General features: G+C 42.9%; 1 protein-coding gene across 1 annotated transcript in view; it reads right to left on the bottom strand.

Moving 5' to 3' along the window:
- The window catches only part of LOC128136610 (uncharacterized), a 30,493-nt gene that overhangs the window by 6,344 nt on the left and 7,680 nt on the right, over positions 1 to 16,469 (bottom strand). The window contains exons 4-10 of the mRNA XM_052776534.1: positions 13,947 to 14,183; positions 12,414 to 12,473; positions 12,014 to 12,028; positions 10,912 to 11,128; positions 5,771 to 5,979; positions 5,172 to 5,244; positions 503 to 620 (exon numbers count right to left, since the gene is read on the bottom strand). Coding sequence (XP_052632494.1) covers positions 503 to 620; positions 5,172 to 5,244; positions 5,771 to 5,979; positions 10,912 to 11,128; positions 12,014 to 12,028; positions 12,414 to 12,473; positions 13,947 to 14,183 — 929 coding nt within the window. The remainder of the gene's footprint in view (positions 1 to 502; positions 621 to 5,171; positions 5,245 to 5,770; positions 5,980 to 10,911; positions 11,129 to 12,013; positions 12,029 to 12,413; positions 12,474 to 13,946; positions 14,184 to 16,469) is intronic.

Here is a 16,469-nt window from a genome sequence, read left to right as displayed (position 1 = left end):
AAACGTAACTTGTAATAAATATATATACATATATATATGTATTTACAAAATTACACCTGGCCTCCTGTGATTGTCAGAACTGAACAGTATCTCAATTACAGCAGTACAATGTGGCTTTTAAAGTGCCTATATATTTGTCTCAAGTAAAAAAGGGAAAGAAGTATTGTCTATTAAGTGTCAAAAGCCTTTTCTTTAACCGAAGAAGGCTTGGACAGACTAAGGAAATATTTCATCTGGAAGAGAAATGCTAAAAACTACCCTTCACGTTATTGGAAAACCTATTATCAAATGCTAAAACCTCTTCTTAAATCCCTGAGTATACACAGCAACAGAGCAGGCTTGGTTCTAAGTATTTAAACCTTTGTTAAGGAAAAGACAACATAAAAAGGGATGCAATCCACCTGTTAATTAGAAACTTTATTTGCTGAGATACTGTTCATTTGAGCTTTTTAGAACATTTCATTCTCTTTGTACTTTCAAAATGAGACTACATTTTACTTACGGGGAAATGCAGTTGACTTTTACTCCTCTGTCAATCCACTCGGTTCCTAATGTCTGTGTTAATTTTACGACCCCGGCTTTCGAGGTGTTGTACGCCAACTGCTTCTGCGGGTGTGGGACTAGAAGGGATTCAGAAATAGAAAATTATTTATTCTCCACAAATGAAGATAGCTTAGGCACTACATGGACAATTCCCTGCATTGAGATGAACTATTTGCCATTTTCCCTGATACTAGGCAGGGAGCAACAAGAATTTAGCCACCCACAACACAAAAATCTAAATCTGTATTTTGCCATCTAACATTTTTGCCTCAGCAGCTGGGCTACTGGAAAAAAATGGAGGGGAAAAAGAAATAAAGAAATTTAAAAGGTTCCATATTTGGGCAAAGCCAAAACCAATGTATTAAACATACATATGTAATATTTGACTACTTCTGAGAAAGAGAAATAATCATATATAGACATGCACAATCATATATTATACACATATGTACGTTTATATACAAAATACTTGTACACTGTAGTACTAATAAAATATAGTATAGCATAATATGATATAATATGATATAATATAATATAAAATGTGATATAAGTGCATAATAGATTTTATATAATATATTATATATAGCTTCTTGGAACAAATTATTCTCCTTAATTTTTAAATTACCCATAGTCTGAACAAACACATCATATTATCTAATCAGTGTTTGTGTGGATGTGAGCGCAGGTGCGTCCCAAAAATTCAGAACACCCACCACTTTCAAAATCTGAAGCTTTTGAAAATGTTTCAGAGATGTCACATGTCAGTCAGAGAGGGAAAATGATCGGCTTGCTAATTACAATGTTCAAGCTTGTTAGTGCTGTGTGCTCGGGTGGCTCTGCCCCTCCACCAGCTCACATACTCGCAGTGTTCCCAGGAAAGCTACTTAAGGACAAATCCCCAGTGGGTGCAAAGTGCTTTAAACCCACGGGAGTCCAACCAAGTCAGTCCAGCCGTTGGGATTTACACCCACAAAGTGTCTCTTCTTGGACTTTTCTGGCTGCTGTTATGACTTCATTAAACAAATCCAGTGCAAAGCGCTGATCCATAATTAGCATCGTATCGGTGCTGAGTTGCTGACTCTTTCGTGGAGGGAGAGTGGGGAAAATCAGTGCTAAATATCAGTAATCACAAAGGCAAGCAATTGTAGCCTGCGGGGTTAGGTAACGCTGAACCCTGGAAGAAAGTGAATCGCTGCGTTTGTGTAAGGTACAGCAGGCAAACTCCACAGCATTTTGATAAAAGCACGTAAGCGGCACTGGTAGATGGCATTAAATTGGTCTTAATTTATTAAGTTAAGCCGGTGCATCAGTTCTAGATCGCTGCCATCCATGGAATCCCAACATATCCACTCTTGCTTTTATTGACTAAAACTGTTGGTTTTGAGTATGTCAATTTAAAGGGCGAAAAGAAGATGATAACAAATTGAGTTATCCAAAGTCTGAAAGAGCCAAAAGCCCTGCTGCAAATTACTGAGCATGGAAACAAAGACCTTTGCCTTGAACATAGATGCTTGTGAGTAGATTTAAAGCACACACATGATGGGAGCAACAATTAGTGTTTCTTTTTTTCTGCACGTGCTGAAGGTTTGGTCAGAATTCAGAGGCCTTTTGCTTGCTACAAGGAGCATTTCACACCACAGCCCCCCTCTGCCAGCATTTTTTCTGCACTTGCTTTTTGTTCAATATGAAAGAATTCGCATTTTGACCAGCAGAACCGCTTTGTCCTCTGCGTGTGCCTGTTGCCCCCCCAGACACAGCACACCGTGTGGGCTCTCGAAAAGATATGGAATGTAATTTCTTGATTAATTGCCATGCATCAGCTCCAAGTTACATACAACTTCGGTAGTTAACCTTGTAACCTCCCAAAAGCAGTTCTTTGCTAAACTTTCCAAACATGTCTGTTTGTGATAAATCATTCGGCATTTGCTAAGAGGATAAGAGTTTTGGCACCAGCTCCGCACCTCTAGCACACGTGGGTGAGAACAGCAAGTTGCTGCAAGCTATCAGAATCAGCTTTCTGATTTGGGATGGGTGCTAAGACAGGGTTTTCAAGAGTCCTTCCGTGTAAATGTTTTTGTCTTCCTAAGAATATCTAAGGAAGGTTATTCAGAAGATGAAATTTCCCCCTCCTGAGACACTTGGCCCCTCTCAACTGGAAGAGCTTAAGAAGGTGGCAATGGGCACGACGAAGCTCTGGTGCTGGGTGGGCTTTCTGCAGCTGAGCACCCCACACTGCCTCCTCTGCCCTTACCTAAGGTGGTCTCTTCTAGACAGAAGAGCAAATCTGCAACCCTTCAAACTCGTACAAAATGGGGCTAGAGCTTGTAAATAAAGCTGTGCCTCCAGCAGTGTCACCAAAAAAATCTGAATTTGTAGGGCGTCTGGGAAGCGAGGATGCTCACTGCTGTTTCAGACGGAGAAGATGGGAGGAAAGCAGATAAAAATGCTGCCAACATCAGCTGCATTACATTTTAAACACCTGACACGATGTTTTTGCAACCTTGTTCGGTGCATAAGGCTTCTAGCCTGACTTGGAAGCAGCCATGTAATGTCAATGAGAGGTGCACACAGATAGGGAAGACCAGACCACTTACCACTAAAGATATTCACTGCAAAAATTACAGATCTGAGTTACACCTGTGCAAATCGCAGAGCCGCAGCAGCCTCGTCTCCGCTGCTGAAACATACGTCTGGAATAATTCCAGTGAAATACCAGAATCAAAATGCACATATGCAAAATGTATGCAGCTTATCTTCAATTAATTAAAACTGATTCTGAGCAGTGTATCTGGAAAAATCACAAACAAAACCCTCCCTATCCTGCTAAGTGTCTCCTCATTTTCCTCTATATCTGAGGAAGGACTCAACCTACCAAAAAAAAAAATATCCCCTAACTATTTCTAGAAACATTTCATACTATGCCAGTTGGCCAACATACTTAAATAACCAACCAACCAACATATTTATTTAACATTCAGCAGATGGACATGATATGAACATCGTGGTTTTCAGTCGTAGTTTTATAACTACTAGATTTTTTCAATGCCAAGATTCAAACAGGTTCAGAAGGTAAACACATCTCTCCAACTCTTAACTTCTGGCCTTGCCTGCATTAACTTTCAATGACATTTAAATGCATCTTGCAATGACCCTTCCAGGCTGCTCTCAGGGTTGCTTTCCAGTGTTTGTTCCTGCTCCAGGACTGATACCACCCTCAAACATGATTCCCACGTGGGTCTCAGTGGACTTGGCATGCCAGCCAAGGAGGTGCAGCCCCGAGTTGGGGCTGGGATGGATGCCGTGGTGGAACGGCATTACATCCCGGCTCAGCAGAACTGTGCCAGGACCTGATGGAGAAGCTGGGAAATAGCTCTCCTCAAGCAGTGGAGAGCACTTCTGGGCTGCAAGAGCCAGACTGGGAGCAGTGTGCCATACCAGCAGACACCCAGCTGGTGCCAGTTTCCAGAGCTTCATAACTTTCCCTAGGGTGGAATACTTCCCAGTAAATTTTGCTTTGCGACAAGGGTGTGGACGGTGACAGCCCAAGCCCAGACCAGAGCCCCACTGTGCAGGGCAGAGCACAAAAAAAAAAAAAAAGTCTTGGGCATTTGAAATTTAAAGCTTTACATTCTTTTCAAAACTATTTTTCTTTGAGAGATTTTGTAAGTCTGCAAAGCTGGGGCGGAGGGTTAGTGCCTGTGTTTAAGCATAAGTAAAACAGCTGGTAAAGACACTTGAAAAAAAAGATTAACAACAACATTATAAATGCATTTTTTAAGAAACATTTAAAGTTACTGTGCAATAAACTGAGCAGAATGTCACAGAATGTCAAACTGGGCACAGTAAAAATAAATGTTATTCCCAAGGAAAATAAAAGGACTGCATATTTATGTAACATTCAGCAGATGGACATGATATTAATACAGGAGTTTTCAGTTGTACTTTTACAGCTACTAGATTTTCTTGCCTAACTTGGCAACCCAAGGCACCATTTGATTTTTGGATTCGGACAATACTGCAACAGATGTCCAGACCAATAAAATAAATTCCTAAAGGGCTATGCTTAATTTGTGTAATTGATCAATTTTTGTTACATGGGCCTCAGTTCACCAGCATGTAACTGCCTTCCAGATTAGCTCAGCAGTAGGGATTTCATTCCATATGTTACAATGGTTTATTGGCGCTTTTGACAATACTGCTGATTCAGCAGCATTGGTGGAGACACCTGTTGGCAACGATAATGAAATAAAACCCGCGGGTACTGGGGGCGAAAACCAGTGCAAAAGCTTTCGGGTGGCTTGTAAACATCATGGGGGCACAGCTTCCCGCACTCAAACGCGTTTGCCTGAAATTACTGGGGAGTGCACCAGCACCTCTCCTATGCCATCAGTGCATCGGAGTCAGAGGAGGTGACTCCGCCTCTTCTATAAAAAGTAATAAGTGCTCTAAAACATAGAGAACAGATAAATGTTGAAAAATGGTATCAATAAAAATTTTGTAGTACATTTCCTCTAATACAAAATGTCAGTGATTTACTCCTTCCCAATACAGGTTTAATTGATTCAAATAGCATCGGTAGTAATTAAAATATGGATTCTGAAGCACAACTGTTAGCTCTCATCACTCACCTATTAAACTTGCCATAGATGCTGTGTTAATTATCTTCCCATATCCTTGATTCAGCATAATGCGGCCTGCAGCCTGTGACAGAAATTAAAGGAAAGACCAGTGACCCTTTTTGTGATTGTGCTAATAATGACATGATAATAAATTAGTCTTCACTTTTCAGAAGAGTTTATGTGCTAACACATTTTTTTTAAGTACTTGATATAAAAACTTGGTATAAAAATGGCTGATGTAGGAAAAATCCCATTGCCATTTCAGACCCTCTTCACTTTTGGCAATATTTTTTCGAAATAATCACTAATGTTGGGAATGGCCCCCCACAGCTTTCTGGTTTTCAGAATGTGTCAAATAACTACTGTCCAAAAAATCTGGTCATTCTTAAATGACTGGGCTTGGGCAGCCAGTAAGTACCAGCTGCTTTTGAAAATATTGACCAAAATCTGTAACTGATATAAAGCAAATCTCTCCCTAACTCCACCAAAACTAGGATCAATTTTATCATGATAATTAGTAATAAATTGTTATTAAATCTTGGTAAAGTAAATGCTTAGAAAATTGTTACCCATTTGCAAAACAAACCAGTACAGCATTTCACACTTACTTGGCAGCACAAAAATAATCCTCGTAAATTAACATTAAAAGTTTTGTCCCATTCTTCTAGGGAAGTATCTTCGCTTGCAGAGTTCATATTGATTCCTGCGTTGTTGCATGCAATGTGAACTGTGCCCCAGCGAGCTACGATTGTATCCACAATCCTTTGCACATCCTCGGGTTTGCTTACATCTGCTGCGAGGGCAATGCTTTTAATCCCTGCATTAAAATAAGAGTGATGAAGTCGGTACGGGAATTCATAGAGGAAGAAAAAAAAATCTATGTTATGATTATTTATTAATTCATATATATATATTGTATTTTACATATATATGTGCTACCTTAAGTCATCGCTCCACAAATTGTAGCAAAATAGGTGCTTGTTACAGCGATGCTGCTATTAAAGTTGCTAACTAACTCGTGCGAGGTTTGCTTGTTGGAGGCAAACACAAACCCGAGGTAAGAGTGGAGGCTGCCACTCCAGCAGGACGAAGCTTTGAACACTGCACCATCTTCTGTCCAAACCCTCAACTGCAGCTTCCCCGCCCGTGAGCAGTTCCACAGACCAGCAGCACTCGTGGGTGGGTGCTCAGGAGCAAGGTAAAGCCAAGGACTCTTTCATTTGCTCAGATGTAGATGGTGTTTATGCCAGTTGCCCCCCAAGATGCTGCAGAAATGAAACCAATTTGTCCAAAAAGTGCTCTCTGGATGAACTACAGCATCCGGACAGCTTGGAGCCTCAGACAGAACCAAACCAGTTTTAGGTGGGAGCTAACTGGGAATACCTGCAGGGTCACAGGTATGGTAGTCACGGTGCCTGGCCTTATTTATCGCAAATCACACTACCAAGATAACACAAACATTCAGAAGTTAAGAGATTTACTGGATTTGAAACATGCAATAGTTGGGCTTTTTTTCCTAGAAAAATCCAGGCATTGACTTTTGCACCAGTGCTGATCCGTAAATATCTTCATTTAATTTACTATGAAAATCAGCTTTAAATACCCTTATTATTAAACAAAATAAGCAGCCTACTGAGGCGCCTGATGCCAATGGGATTACACCCATCCTGAAAGTCAAACAAGGCTACACCGGTAAGGGCTGTGGTGAAATGGGTCTTAACTCACAAGGAGGGAGGCAGCCGCTGGGGTTGGACCATAGATCAGCAGTCTGCAAGCAAACAGTGCCCAGGTAGGAAGTTACAGCTGTTAAAGCAAGATTTTTTACTTCTATTTAAATGGAAAATGTATTCCCTATTGGTCCCTCTTTTAGATCATTCTAATAAAAAACTTAAAAGAAGCCTTAAGCCTATCCTAGAAGAATAGCAGAAGACTCTCCCAAAATGAAGCTTTGAGATGGAGGCTTCCATGAAAGCAAGGCAAAGCAACAATTGCCCAGTGATGTTTGAAGAAAATGACAGGAAAGAGGCTTTTGGATGGAAAAGCTTCCCTTGACGTCCAAAGCCTCCAGGAGCCTGCCAGAGCGCACGCCCCGAGGCGATGCTGGTCTGGGGTGCTCCCCATGCCGGACCATGGGACCTCACGTCCCCTCTGGGCTTCAGCTCTGCCACAGTCCCCTTGCTCTCCATGGCAGAGAAAAGGGCAGACCCATAATGCAGTCACCTCCAAAAATGAATGCACGTTCTCCTACAAAACTAGACCTCTTATTTTATCACAGGTTTTATGCTAAATACGCTGAAAGAATAAGAATAGCCAGACAGCCCCCCAGTTGCTCCTCTTAATTGTTATCAAGACACGTAACGTACAGGGAGCTGCTGCAATCTTTCTTATTCAATTTACAGGCAAAATGGGTGCGTGTTACCAATGGTAACAGAATGAGGCTCTTCACCTGCCCTCCAACTCTCACCCCATTTATGGCTTCATCTTATACAATAGTTCACAAAAACAGCACAAAAGTTGCCACGCGTGAGTATCTAGTGAAGAAGCAGTGAAGGCACGCTCACTTCAAACCAGAGTCCCACACTTGACCTTAATCAATTCAGCTGATATCCCCGCACTCTGAGAGGAAGAAAATCCACTCTCTGTCTCTCCACTGTCCCCCCAAACCATCTGTTAAAAATAATAAATAAAATAAACTATGAAAAATAGCTTAAAATCTGTAGTCCCAACCAGAGGTAAGAAACCCAACCCATGACCGTGCTGCTACATGCATGATGGTGCCAGCGCATCTCTACGGTCCTCAGTTCAGTTCTGTGATGTTCATGGAGGCAGTTGTGTGATGAGAGGGGCAGGAGAGGAGCCCAGTGGCTCCGTGCTGGAGAGACATCCATGTGCCGAATCTGCCCGAGGTGCCCTTCTGCAGGGGACGTGAAGATGGCCCCCCCTGTCACGAGCTTCATCTCTGGTCTCTCAGTATAAATGGAAGTTATATGTTGCATATAGACAAGAAGATCAGAAGTGACATTGTGGGGAAGGCATTTGCATAGTTTACAGTGAAAATGCACATTCTAAAAATCCCATCAGACTAATTCTTCCCTTAAGGTACAGGCAGTGATTCCCCCTGAAGGCAGAGGGGTATGTAGTGGAAGGTAACCCTTAGGATTTTTTGGTTATGTTTCATCATTTTTGGTTCTTCTGTCAGGATCCATTAGCAACTGTTGAAAAAGGTATTCACGCAGGATCTAAAAACAAAGACCCCTGTAGCCAAGGGACATACACCCGAGCTGTCTAACAAAGCTAAAACCGAGATCAGAGAGGTTCTGATGTTTAAAACTCATCATGAAATGATGGCACCATCCCAAAAGACAGTAAAGGGCTCCTTGGTATAAGAAGCAAAGCCGGTTTAAGAAAGCTAAGCAAAATGTTTTGAAAAAGTATCAGTATGGGAATGACTTGGGGCACTGCGTTTCCAACTTTGAGTAAGAGATCCACAACCAAAGAAGGGGGGGAAAAAAAAAAAAATCACAGCTCCTTTGTGCTTATTATAGCAGGAAAAATATGTATTAATACTACGATTGCTTCAATTTACTCATGTGAATATTTCGAGAGTAAAGCTAGCTGAACCTTTTTGTCAAAATTTATTTCCAACAGAGTACGTTACTTCTTTGAAGCCAAAATGTTTCATGGAAACATATTGATTTCAACAAAAGTTTTCAAGGGAAAGCTTCTGAGGTCCAGGCTAGACTCTCTCGTTACCTCTGGAGAGAAAGAGATTGAAAACCTGACCTTTTCACATCCTTTCCAAAATTGGGCATTTGGATATAATTCCCTTTCACAAAAGCATTACAAAGTTTGGGTTTTGTTCCAACAAGGAATGACAATAAATTTGAAACCTCAAAAACTGTCATGAGATGGAATAGATGTGCCCTGACCAGCAGCATTGGTCAAGTTGATAGAGAATATTTGACCTCAAAGGATAAAGATGTGTAAAGACTGAGAAGCGAGATTTTCTTTACTTTAGACAGCGATAATATTTGCTATGCTTCGTGACCTCTCCGACTGCATTTTGTAACACCCCCCCACGTCCTCCGGGCTTGCAGCCCACCAGTGAAGGAGCACAGATGTAGGGCAGCCATTGAAGGATGGATGATCAAACTCCTACTGAAAATGCCCTGGAGATAAGTTAAGTTAGTTTTCAAATAGGCTGTTGGCATCCAAAGTCTCACGGCTCTATCAGGTAGCCCATTTCTATCTGAATAGCTCTACTTGATATGCAGGATGTCACTGTGAAAAAATGTCCAAAAGGCGAGTTAACTTGTAGGGCACAGCTACTTTGTGCCAAGACCATATGGCTTTAGTGCATAAGAAAATGGAAAGCTTCAGGGAAGGAGGGACTGGATGACTCAAGAATTTGTAATAGGAGCTGGACACTTTCTATTCTAGGTCATTATTTGGGATCAGACCAGCAATCAAAGCTTTAACCATTACACTGACACTCCGTGTAAAGTGTCTCCTGCTTACTAGAGCTGGGATCGTACAGGCTGAGACTTTTTGTTTAGGATGTTCTCTGAGGAGGCTCAGGATGCTATCAAAACCAGAACCGAACCATTCCTCTCCCCTTCCTCAGGAAGTTAATTGAGACTGGGTGATAGAAATACATCTGCAGGGGCTGGTTTTGCTGGAGAATATGGTTTCCAATGGCCTGACCCTTTCTGAAGTCAGAGTGGAAATAAATACTGGTGACTTTATCCGAACGGGAATGCGAAAATTTCCTGGGTAAAACTCTGTCTTCAGAGGCAATGAAGTACTGAACTCAGAAGAAGGCTCAGCTGTAATCTCACAAAAGGAATTACAAAATGAGTAACACTTCCTTTCTTTTCTCATTAAAATTATATTTCTAGTTTTCTTTTTCCCCTTTACAATTGCAGTTTAGCATGACTCTAGGGGGAAATTCAATTTTATGTTACATTTTCTGTTTTTACTGCTAAAATAGAAGTGGCTTGTAGAAGATTTTACCTCTTATTTGGGATTTTAGTTACTATGTCTATTAGTATTTCGTTCCTATATCTGACCTTGCATGCATGTTTGAAAGAACTATAGCTGAGGCTTTAAAAAATGACTTTGCATCAATTTGAGGGCACAATGAGAGATTTAGGCTGACAATACCTCTACCTTGGCTTGGGGTTTTGTCTTCACAGTCCAGACATTAGGTATGGAAGAGGTGCCAGGGAGGGGGTACATGCTAATGAGTTCGCAGACCATGTCTGTCATGCGTCTTTAGTGAAGCCTGAGGTGCCTCGGCTGCTGCATGATTTACTCTGAGGAACACCATCTCCTTTTGTTCAATGCAGGTTATACAGATCTCATTTGCGAGAGGTGGCCCTTCTCTGTCCCTGTCAGTCATGGCTCACTGCTGTGTTTCCTTCGGGCACTCTTGGCAAGGAATTTTGTTTGGATCGCTTTGCCTCTCTGGTTGAGTTTATATTGATAAATAACTCTCGCAGATGATGTGATATCGATGACTGTTTGCTGAGACAATGCTGACAACCAGCCTGGGCAGGAGAAGCTTTGTGACCAGGGCATGTATTTGCTGTTTGAAAATCCTCTGCTCTAACCTATTCCCCATCAGGGCTGGATGGAAGATAATTGCACTGCAGAGAAAGGGTCAGGTTTGAACAAGGAAAAGAAGCCCGTTACAGCACTCAGCGCCAGCTTGCGTACAGCAGGACCTGCGGGTCAGTCCCATGCTTACCTTTGAGGCTGAGCTCACACACCACCGCTTCTGCCTTCGCAAGGACCAGATCCACAACGGCTACTTTAGCACCGGCTTCCCCCAGCGCATGAGCAAAGGCTCTTCCAATTCCCTGCCCTCCGCCTGTGACGTAGGCCACCTTGCCATCCAAACGCAGACGGTCGAGGATGTGGCGCCTGTTATAACCCCAGAAGACATCATCCCTCACCACTTCTTTCTAAAACAAAAACAAATATACGTTGCACAATAAGGTGCAAAGCTCAGGAAGTGATAGCTCTGAAGGACTCTGCCTGTGAGAATGAGGTGGGAGCACGAACAGGTATCCATGTCTTCCTGGCTCATTATTTAATACAAAAGGTATGACTAAATCAAGCCAAAAAGCACCCGTATCCCTACAGATATTAGTCTCAATAGAAGCACTAAGGTGCAAGACAATGGAGCAGAAGGGCTGTGGTTCGGGGAGATGCACCGACCACTCCACTTACATGAGAGTAGGGTATGGCATTTCCTGACCCGGCTTCCCATGGGAGATGGGTCAGGTACCATGTCTTAGAAGATGACTGATTAAGTCTTCCAGTTATTTCACCCTCAGGGCCCAATCCTGCCGTCAGGCTCAGCTGGCTCCAGGAAGGCACGGAGGCTAAGAACAAGTTTCCAAAGGCAGCATTTGGCTCAAGTGGAGTGCAATCAAAATATCTTCACAAGGCTGGTGCGCAAATAAAGGTATCAGCCAATAACTTAAACCAAGCTGTCATCTGATCAGCTGCCATACATCATTTCCCCCTGACTGGAATCAAAATGGAAAATACAAGATGTTTAAAATATTGAGTTTGAAATGCCAGGAATTACCAGTGGGTGTAGCTTTGGGAGCACTCAGAAACTGCAAAACAATCAGGACGTTTGGGACTGGATTTACTGAGTTAAGCCATTATGATTCCAGATGGGAATTTCATTACAGCTGGATGATGCCCACAACATAAAATGGAGAAAGACAAAAACACCATCTTTTCCACAGGACAAGCAAAATCTAAGGCCGTGAAAATATTCAGCTCAGAGACCATAGGAGGGCATCATGTGCTGCCTTTGAGCAAAAAAGAGCTACTTCAGAAACACTGCACTGGTTTATTATGGCTGGGCCCCGGCTCCAGCTGCCCACACTCCCCTGCATGGCGAGGACCGGAGAGCACCGGGCACAGACACCCGGTGAGCAGCACGACAGCCACTCCAGGGATTTATCATGGCACCAGCATGACTGATCCAAAAGATTTTGCAAGGAATCAGCATTTAATAGCTTTAGTGTGACCCTGGACTAGTGAGGCTAATATGTGCCAAGCCCTATGCTGGTAAGTCCATGCTGCACAGCACCATGGCATGACAGAATGTGAGCTGGGGCTCTCCCCACCAAACCCCTGGAAATTATTTTGTCATTGTCCTCAGCAGAGTCAAAATTTTCCCAGAAGTGCTCACAGAGAGGAAATACATACCTTGGATTCAATCACTGCATCTGGAAGTGCATGGCTCCTTTGAATGATGCTCAGTCCATTCTGCACAGGTAAAATTATCTGCAAATATAATGCATACACACACAGTTCTCAACTGCTCGGTACCTGGTTTTCTATCACCCAAAGTCCACTGACATGAAGGATAGTCATTCCTTCCTTAGGTCAAAGTAGCTCTTCTCTTACTCCTATTCTTTAGCTGACATTCCTTCCAACACAAATATGTCAGGCATTTGTATTTGCTCACATTCTCTTCCAAACTCATGGCTTCCAAAAATGCCAGGAAAAAAATGCAATTTTGTCACTCCGTTTTCTAAATCGGTGCCAGCTGCTGAGGTTTCTGGGTTTCCACTGCCTGGCTAATGCTGTCATGAGGATATTCCAGTCTTATTCTTGGAGCTCAGCACACCACAATAGCAACACTTCAGTGTTCTTCAGCGTTTGCCAGAACATCTGCACCCATAGACGAACGTCAGTGGGTTTTGCCACCTACCTTCTCTGATAGCATTATCACACTTTAGTGAAAGCTGCAGTCGGTGTTGGAGATTCAACACCTATATCAGACTATTAGAATATTAGATAGGAAACCACATGCTATCTATCTGCATGCATTGAATGGCTAACAGTAAGATTCAGGGCATGGAAAATTGTCATTAATCTTTCCCTCTTCTAGAAAGAAAAGCTGTTGCTCCTGGTACATTAGCTGGTAGTTGCGTTGATGATAGAATAGCACAGAATCCCAGGAGGCACCTCCAGAGGCCACCTGACCTGCAGATAGACAAGGACCTTAAGGCTACGAGGCGCACACCAAAACCCTCCGGGCACGAACCTCACCCCCCAGTGCCGTGGTGCGCTGTGGCGGGGAGCGGGGTGGGTGGGAGAAGGCGCCTGGGACGGCGGTGGCAGACCTCACCTCTCCCACCATGGGACCAGCCTTACAGTGCCGAAGGGCAGGCAGGGATCCGGCCATCCTCAGGGGCTCCCCCCAGGCACGGCAGCCCCTCGGCCAGCCCGGCACAGCCATGGCACGACAGCAAGCTTTGCAGGCCGGTGGCTACTCCCCTGGGGTAGCATCATTCACGCCTGCTGTTAAAGCCCTGGAGGAGAAGTGTCTAATTTTGCCTCTAGAACCACAGCATATTGTTTATGCACCCTATTACTTTTTTTTTTTTTTTTTTTGTCCTGCTGAAGTAGGACTTTATTGACTCCTGTTGCGCTGGTGTTGCCCTACAGCCTGCAGAGCCTTTAAAGCAGAGCGGCGGTTCCTTGGTTGTGCTGTAGAGCTGATTAGTCACTCTTAAGTGCTCCACTTTTATCTTGCCTTTAACACTCTATATGATGTAGACAGAGAGTAGGGACCATTTCTGAATATAGAAACTCATACATAGAGCTCAAGTGAGGTGAATTATAATAAAATTTGAGTTCATTTTAGGTCCTCTGGATAATAGCACCAACAAAAGAAACATTTTAAAGAGTACTTTGCAAAATCCATAGCTACAGTACGACAGGCACCTTAACCAATTGCATTGCACTAACCTGCTCAACACGAGGATCTGAATTAATCACTGTATTTAATTTGCTGACAGCTAGTACATTTTCATCAGATATGTTCTCCAGGTAGACTTGTCCTTTCATGAGTGTATTCTCTACACAGATCACTGCATCCATTCTCAGCAAGTGGTTATCCATGACAAAGCTGTAGTAGTTAACAGCGTTCCTTTGATCAGCATCAATAAAGACTATATCAAAGTGCTCGTCCTCAGCATGTAATGCCTGGAAAAAAATTATGTTGGAGAAAACACTAATTATTTACCTGAAAACTTAAAGTCTTGCCATTAAAATGTTCTTTATATAAAACCCAAACCAGAGGGAACCCTGTTCTTTTAAGGTAACGTTGCTAGAATTACTCGGGGAGATCTTGGGAGTTTTCCATGCTTTGCAAACAATTCTTCAGCAACGCTGGTGCCCAAAACTCTGAAACTCTCAAAGAAAATCAGGCTATAAAAGAGCATGGCTCATCCCAACTTGCGGTGTTGAGAGTCACAGCAGAAACATCTGCATACCTAGAGTCAAAGCGAATTAATCCATCAGGGTGAGGGACAGGACTGGCATCAAACCCTGCAGCTGAGGTGCTGCAATATGTTATCTCTTCTCAAAAGAGTAACTATTAACAAATTGAAGAGTGGCAATTATATCAGTCTGGGAAAAAGAGGTATAAGGCTGATCCTGGGAATTGCAAACTAGTGAGTCCCACTTTAGTAGCAGGAAAATGGTTGAAATCCCAATTAATAATAGAATTATAAAGCACATAAAAGAACAGGTCATGATAGAGATAAAGCAGCACAGCTCCTATGAAGGAAAATGATGTTTCTTTAATCTAAAAAAATGCTTTGGATGGCTCAGCAACAGAGAGGATAAAAGAGAACTGGCTGCTATCATCTAATTGGATTTTCAGAAATGTGGCACACCTTCTCTCCAAGCAGGCTGCTGATGATAATGTATAAAAGTGTTGATGGATGACCAGATGGGAGCCTTTACAGCCTTCTCCTGTGGCAGTTAATGCACTCGCTGCCCAAGACGCTGCTATGGAATATTTCAGATTCCATCTGGGACTATTTAACTGCATCTGTGTGCGTTGCAATGAAACAACGGCTCATCCACCTATCTCGACAAGCAGAAATGCTTTCAAGTCTTGGCATTTCGAGCAAAAAGAGAAACAATTATGTTTTCCAGAACTCACTGTTTCTACCACAACTTTTAACAGTACTTCTTGCGTCCAGATTTCCCTTTTGTGTTTGGAGACATTGTGCACAATGAGTGATGAGTGATCCCCTGAGATGTACAAGAGAAAGCATCAACAACAAATGGCAACAGAATGTGAAAAACTAATTTGTTTTCGGGAATGAGGTTGATGGCTCCCAAACAGAGATTTCAGGAGCCTTTCTGAAGCAGGGAGTGCGTCATTCAGACAAGGAAATAGCGGGAAGTGGATCACCGAAGCTCTGAATTACTCTATTGTGCAAACTGGTGTCATTGTGAGCTTGTTAGTGGTTAAGAAATTAAGCCTGCCTGAGAGCCTGGATAGTCACACTTAATTGCAGATGCTTGATAGCACAGGAGCTCTGCCAAAAGCATTCATGAGTCCACATTTTGGACACCTTTTGATACTACACTATAATGAAAGAAGACCTTGAGGCCAAATATCTGCTGGTTTATAATAAACGTAGCAGAAACTGGGACGTCTGGTTTCCTGGGATTCATCTTTTCATTTCATGACCAGTAAGAAACTTTTGCCCTGGTTCCCTCTTGAGCTGTATTGGGGGAAAGCAGCAGGAATATTTTTGCTACTGTGGAAGGGCATCTTTGCAACTCGGCCAATCTGTCCAATGTAGATACTTTAGGAAGGGTCAGAAGATGAAAGCTGGGAGCAGGAGTCCATCAGGAAGAGATATTAGAGGTCTCATTCCCCAGAGAGAAGAGCCAAAGCCAAATTCAAGTAATTATCATGACTTATCACTACTTTCTGACTTGTAACCTTCCCGGGCAGAGGAGGTGGGGGGCAGACATTCAGAAGCAGATGTGGCCATCTCTGAACATATGTTACTACTGCTCCGTGGTATAGCTCCCTAATGAAAAAGAATCTCACTTTTATGCATTGACTTCATTAGGTCCATATGGAGTTGTGTAGCTCTTTGGATATTAGCTGGACTTCTCATTTCAGCCCTCTTTCTGTACTGTCTACCTGCTGACAGCTTGTAGCCTTCTTATCTATCTTCTGATACAGATAAACCACCTTTTAACTTCACAGCTTTCGTCCCAGGAGGGTGCCTGTGTTGTATGTGTATCCATCACACGCCTGTCTTGTCCTTGCACTGCCTGGGTGTGCAAGGCCACCGTTTGGAAGGCATTTCTCTTCTGCCAGTTCATCAAGTCCTGAACGGCCAGCCACGAAGGTCACTTGGGCACCTTTCATTTCTTCTAGATACTTAGTACCAGGCACCTATATGGAAATGCCTGCATCACTGCCTCGGAGTTCGTAGCAGGACCCTGCCATCATTT

Source organism: Harpia harpyja, chromosome Z (assembly GCF_026419915.1).
Source record: "Harpia harpyja isolate bHarHar1 chromosome Z, bHarHar1 primary haplotype, whole genome shotgun sequence".
In the NCBI taxonomy this organism is placed as follows: Eukaryota; Metazoa; Chordata; class Aves; order Accipitriformes; family Accipitridae; genus Harpia; species Harpia harpyja.
The sequence above is the reverse complement of the archived record's forward strand: the minus strand, read 5'-3'. Positions and strand labels throughout refer to the sequence as shown.